General features: G+C 46.4%; 1 protein-coding gene across 2 annotated transcripts in view; it reads right to left on the bottom strand.

The window, feature by feature from the left end:
• Positions 1–350: 350 nt before the first annotated feature.
• The window catches only part of LOC147173186 (transmembrane protein 132B), a 126,603-nt gene continuing 120,953 nt past the window's right edge, over positions 351–6,000 (bottom strand). The window contains exons 12-16 of one of the 2 annotated variants that reach the window (XM_086076949.1): positions 5,549–5,686; positions 3,099–3,227; positions 2,393–2,689; positions 1,898–2,175; positions 351–952 (exon numbers count right to left, since the gene is read on the bottom strand). In XM_086076949.1, the coding sequence (XP_085933075.1) occupies positions 352–952; positions 1,898–2,175; positions 2,393–2,689; positions 3,099–3,227; positions 5,549–5,686 (1,443 nt within the window). In that variant the 3' untranslated portion in view covers position 351. The remainder of the gene's footprint in view (positions 953–1,897; positions 2,176–2,392; positions 2,690–3,098; positions 3,228–5,548; positions 5,687–6,000) is intronic. The other variant, XM_086076950.1, reaches the window with a different exon arrangement.

The raw sequence follows: 6,000 nt of genomic DNA, 5'->3' as shown, positions 1-6,000 counted from the left end.
AATTCTTGTCTTTTATTGCATTAACTTCCTGTTAGTGTTGCGCAACATTCTTGGCCAGTGCTCGCCGTGCTTCCCTTTGCGTCCGTGCTCGCCACGCTGCCTACCATCCAAAAGGCATCACAGGTGAATTGTCTTCATGGGTTCACCCAGACCCACATGCCTGGTTCCAACCTCGGACCCCCACAACCGGACACCACTAAAGTAGTCTTCTCTCTGGCCACCGTGCGACTTTCTCTGATTTGGCCCACGTTCCAAATGGTGGCAGTCTTTCTTGGGCGAGCCCCTCCCCCCCGGCCCGCCCCGCCCCGCCCCGCCCCGCCCCGCCCCGCCCCGCCCCGCCCCGCCCCAAAGTCACAAATTGTCTTGCAGCCTCTCCATGTAGCTCCTGATTTCCGACTGGCCCATGTCCACGTCGTGGCAGACCCACTTGATGTCGTCCTCGCCACCTTTACCCAGCAGGACCGAGGGGTTGACGTAGGGCCCGCCGCCCCCGGCACCGCCCTGCTGATGGTCGTCGGGCAGCACAGTGGCAAACGAGGTGAATTTGACTCGCTTGCGTTTGGCGGACGCCCTGGGGGAGTTGTTGAGATGCTCGGCGTCACGTCGGGCGGCGGTGATGGCGGAAAGGCACTGGTGGGGGTCCGAGAGGGCCCGGGGTAAGGTCTGGCTGTGGGAGACCCCCCGGTGCCCGCCGCCGCCCCCGCCGGCCCTGTTGTTGGCGGCCACGGTCACGGTGGTACCCGCCCCGTTCAGGAGGTACTTGCTCTCCTCGTAGGCGTCCTCGCCGCGGTCGATGATGGTGGTGCACTCGTCGTGCAGCGCCCCCGGACACGGGTCGGCGTGCTCCGGGTGGTCCGCCAGCAGGTCGGCCTCGTTGCCCAGCCAAACCCAGTCGTGGGCGTGGTTCATGTTGCCGCCCGTCTCCAGCACGGGCACCTGCTTGTGGCGGTACCTGAGGATTACATGCAACACTTTGTCTTCTTGGACACCTTTAAGCAGGAATGACGTCGTTTTTAGCACCTTAACCACAACTTATTTTGTCTTTGGTACCTAAACAATGAGATGTGCATTCTATGGTACCCTGAACTGCAGAAGTGGCAAATCCAGGTCCAGAAAGAAAAAACCCTGCTGCAGTTTGGCTTTAGCCTCTAATGCTAGCTAGCTAGCTAGCTCCCTAGCAGGTAAACAAGCACCATGGGAGCTAGCTAGTGAGCTAGCTAACTAGCACCTGAGGCGAAAGCGAAAACTGTGGCAGAGTTTTTATTTTCTGGACCTGGATTTGGCACCTCTGCTGAAACGTTTTGGGTACCTTAAAGTTGTCTGGATTTTGGTAAATTCTCATCTTTGTTTTATGAAACAAACCTAGTTTAAACTCTACTTTGAAACGCTAATCCTAGTTTGAAAACCTGACCCTTGTTTCAAACCCTGCTTTGAACCCCTAGTCCGAGTTTGAAACCCTAGTTTGAAACACTAATCTTAGTTTGATTCCCTAATTGAACCTAAACTTTAATTTGAAACCCTACTTTGAAATACTACTACTTACCTACTTTCCAACCTTTGTTGAAAACCCTACTTTGAAATCCTAACCCTGGTTTTAAAGTCCCCAATTAAAACCTAACATTTGTTTCAAACCTCATTTTGAAACCGTAACCCCAATTTTTAAGCAGTACATCGTAAAACCTTAACCCTCGTTTCAAACCCTTTGAAACCCTAACGATAGTTTCGAACCCTGATTTGAAACCCAAACCATTGTTTAACACCTGAATTCAGTCTCAGAAATTGATTTGATAATTAATTCATCTCAGGAACCTTTTACAGTGAGTCGTGTCACCTTAGGAACGATCTTGTGTACCTCAACACCGACTTTTGTTTGGTTTTTGCTCGTGGAAAAAGTTACCTGAAGGCAAAGCTGACGCAGTTGATGAGGAAGACGAGGATGGCCAGACAGAAGACTCCCAGGAGGGCGTACATTCCGATCTCCAGGTCCGACAGTCCCCTGGCGCTTTGGGTCAGCTCGCCGTCCGAGGGTTCGGGCACCTCCACTTGCGCAGGGTAGCCGGCGTAGTCCCCCGCCCGGTTCGGACCCCCGCCGCCGACCCGGCCGCCGCCGCCGCCGCCGCCTGCTTTCCCGCCCGCCGCCCGATGGGTCACGGTGCTCTTGGTCGTTAAGCTCACCTGACGATTGGACGGATAATCGGCAAGTCCGCATTGATTATCGTTATTCAATACTACGACTCTTTGAGGTTGTTTTGACATTGTTGGCCATGTTGAGACATTTTCACGATTTTTTTTCCCCCCTTTTACTAACATCAAATCTGGTTCTTTCATTATTTCCCGCAAGCCTAAAATCCCATTTCATGTAAGGAGATTTGTGTTGTTCCCGTTGTCCCACCTTCCTCATGGCGCCTTCCTCGCGGTCCGCAGCCACCGCCACACTTTTGGACTCCCAATTATCTCCGTCTCCGGCTCTGAGCTGCTCGGTGTCGTTGTTTGCCCCGCCTCCTTCCTCGGGGACTCCGCCTCCGTCGCTCCGGGCCACGCCAAACTTGACGGCCACGTTGCCGACGCCTGATGCCAACACGCTCTTCCTCTTGGACTTCTGGCACGTCTCGGAGATGACCATCTCCACGCGCACTAGCGCCCCCTGGCCTTCACCTTCTGCCACTACCACGGGCCATTGTTGCTCCTGCTGGAGCAAACCAACAATCAGAGAACACACTCAGAATTGATTAACTTACTGACTAAACTGATAATTGACTGTTTGACTGACTAGCTAACTAACTATATGACTTGTTTTCTAACTAAGTGAATGACTAATATCGACTTGCTAACTAAATAATTAATTGGTTGACTTACTCCTTGACTAAGGAACTAGCCAGCTGCTAACGTAATACCCCGCAGACTGAACAAATTAACTAATGACCAAACAGCTAACTAACTAGTTAGCTTTCTAACTACCTCACTGACCTACTAATTAACTTGTGTGACTACCTCACTAAGTAACTCACTAACTAACTCGGCCACCCCATGTTGCTGCTGATTGCAACAATCATTCCAAGAGGAGGACAAAGTGCAAAAACGCAAATGGAAGCTCCCACCTGATTGGTTACCGAGATGACATTGTCGTCCAATGACACGGCAGACAGCAGAAAGTCTTTGGGGTTGTAGATGTCGAGCGGCGTAACGGAGCCGTCACTGTAGTGGATCCAGGCGCTGATGGCCGCTTCCTGAAACGGAATCACAAGCACTTTAAACACATTGACCTTTTTATCTCCTGGAGGTACCACTTCATGGCGCCACTTGGACCCAATGCAAGCAGACTGTAACAGTTCCAAGTGGACCACTATGCCACAAGTGTGTGTGGAAATTGGTCTTGTAGTTTAACTCTGACTAGTTACTAACTTAAAAATATCCCTGACTAACATATGGACTAAGTTACTAAGTCATTGACCAACTAACTGGCTGGTGGCATGATTAACCTCATAATTAAATGCCTAAATTAATGACCAGCCAATCCACTAACTAAAGAGCTGGCTGATGTTTTTAGTGTAACTAACTAACTAACTAACTAACTAACTAACTAACTAACTAACTAACTAACTAACTAACTAACTAATTAGTAATAACTGACCATCCAACTAATTCCATTTACAATTCTGAATGACTGACCAGTTAACTGAGAGACAAACTCATGGATGCAACTGTCAAACTATCAAACTAACTAACCAGCTCATTAACCAACTTACTGAGTAACTAACCAACCAACTGACTGACTATGAAACTAACTAGATAACCAACTAACTAACTGACTGACTAACCTACTGAGTGACTAACTAATTGGGCAATTGGCCAACTGGATGTCTAACTGTATGACTGACAGATTAAAGTAAAAAACAACAACTCAGTAACTCATTGACTGACTGCCTGACTATCTAACTATTGAACTAACTAATAGATAACTGACCGAGTCACTAACAGACCGACTATATGAGAAACAAACTAGATTAAGATAGATAAACACTGACTGACTAATTAATTGGATAACTAACTAATTAGCTGACTAACCATGTGACTGATGAAACAGCCAATTTAGTAACTCATTGACTGACTGACGGGCCATCTGAGTGCCTGATTGACGAGCAACTGACTTACCTACCAACACAATAAGTGCTTGACTGAGTAACAAACCTACCAAAATACTGACAAATCGTGACAAACTAAATAATTAACTAATTTAGCAGTAATAACCAAAACGTGTGTTTTGTCATGTCAACAAGTTCATCCCTGCCTCTAATTAAGGTAAGCGCACTTGCAGCCTCAAATCACAGCACAGGTGGGAACAAGATAGCAGCGCATATCTGGCTTTGCGTAAACACACACACACACGCGCGCGCACACACACACACACGAAATATGTACATACACGTTAGCGGAGTGTGTTAGCGGCTGCAGCTAATTAGGAAGTGATTATCATGTAAGGCAGATAAGCAGCGTGAGACGTTCACAGCCGGGGATTACTATTACGACCTCGGGCCTTCTTCATTCCACGCCGACCTGCCGTCGACTCGCGTGTGTGCGCGTGTGTGTGTGCGCGTGTGTGTGTGTGTTTCTCAAGTTTCCTTGGAAAGATATGAAGAGCCCCGCAGGACAAAGTCAACTCTCCCATTTCCGACTCGTCCCCACGTATGAAATCGCCGAAATAAAGCAATAAAGCCATCATGAGAATTTTAGCGAAGTGTACGCGCCACGTGCGGAGTCACATTTGGAAACGTTCGCGGTCGCGCCGATGGAAGTCCAACTTTTAAAAAGAATACGGCTAGCTTACTTTTTAAAAAGTGCTCAAATTATTTGACTTGTGATTGCCATGAAGACAATCCGTTTTTTTCATTTTACATAAAAGTGGTTCTATTTAAAAAAAAAAAAAAAATAAAAAAAAAATTGAAAAGAAACTCACTTTACATTTTTTACAGTCGGACTACTTTCTCGTTCTTGTCTTGATGAGAACATTTCTCATTTCATTTTCCTTGCATAAATACGTGACTGTGTTGCAATAAATACATACATAAATAAATAAATAAATAAATTATATATATATATATATATATATATATATATATATATATATAATTTGCCTTTCCAGAGAAATACACATTTCATTGCATGGGGAAAAAAAATATTGTTTTTGGTAAAAAAAAAAAATTATAAAAAAAAAAGATGAGGACATTTCTCATTTCACTTTCCTTGCATAAATACGTGACTGTGTTGCAATAAATACATAAATACATACATAAATAAATAAATAAATAATATATATAATTTGCCTTTCCAGAGAAATACACATTTCATTGCATGGGGAAAAAAAATGTTGTTTTTGGTAAAAAAAAAAAAAGTATAAAAAAAAAAAGATGAGAGCATTTCTCATTTCCCTTTCCTTGCATAAATACGTGACTGTTTTGCAATAAATAAATACATAAATCAACATTTGAAACGAATGTAAAAGAATAGCAGTGATGAAAAGGAAGTGATTGTGTGGTTTGTGTCCTGCTACCTGTTTGGCCGCGCGCAGGAGTTCGCTGGCGGTGGCGGTCATCAGGGCAGCTTGGTAATTTCCGGCAGTGCTTGCGGCGGGCGCCACGCTGAGCGACAGCGAGGCGACCAGCTGGACCCCCATGTCGACGATGGTCACCTGCGCACAGGAGGACCCGCCGCTTATTCGGACCGCCCTAAACAAAGCCTTCTATTTTTATTTCTGTCGACTGGAAGGTCACGCAGACGACTGGAAGGTCACGCAGGCGACTGGCCCGGCGCCGTTCTGACGGTGGCGTCCAGTTGACTTGTTGAGCACACCGCCGGCTTTTCCGCTGTCAATTAGTGGCAGACGGACGCCAGACCAGAAGTCGGTACGAGGTGAGGCATCGCGGCATATAATTTCTATTTCAACAATTAGAAAAATCGGATTATTAACTCATTGACTGGCAGCCATTTTCACTGAAGCGACCC

This window comes from Leptonotus elevatus, chromosome 5 (genome assembly GCF_054856555.1).
Source record: "Leptonotus elevatus isolate MCC_2025b chromosome 5, RoL_Lele_1.0, whole genome shotgun sequence".
NCBI lineage: Eukaryota > Metazoa > Chordata > Actinopteri > Syngnathiformes > Syngnathidae > Leptonotus > Leptonotus elevatus.
This window is presented reverse-complemented; position numbering and strand designations above follow the sequence as displayed.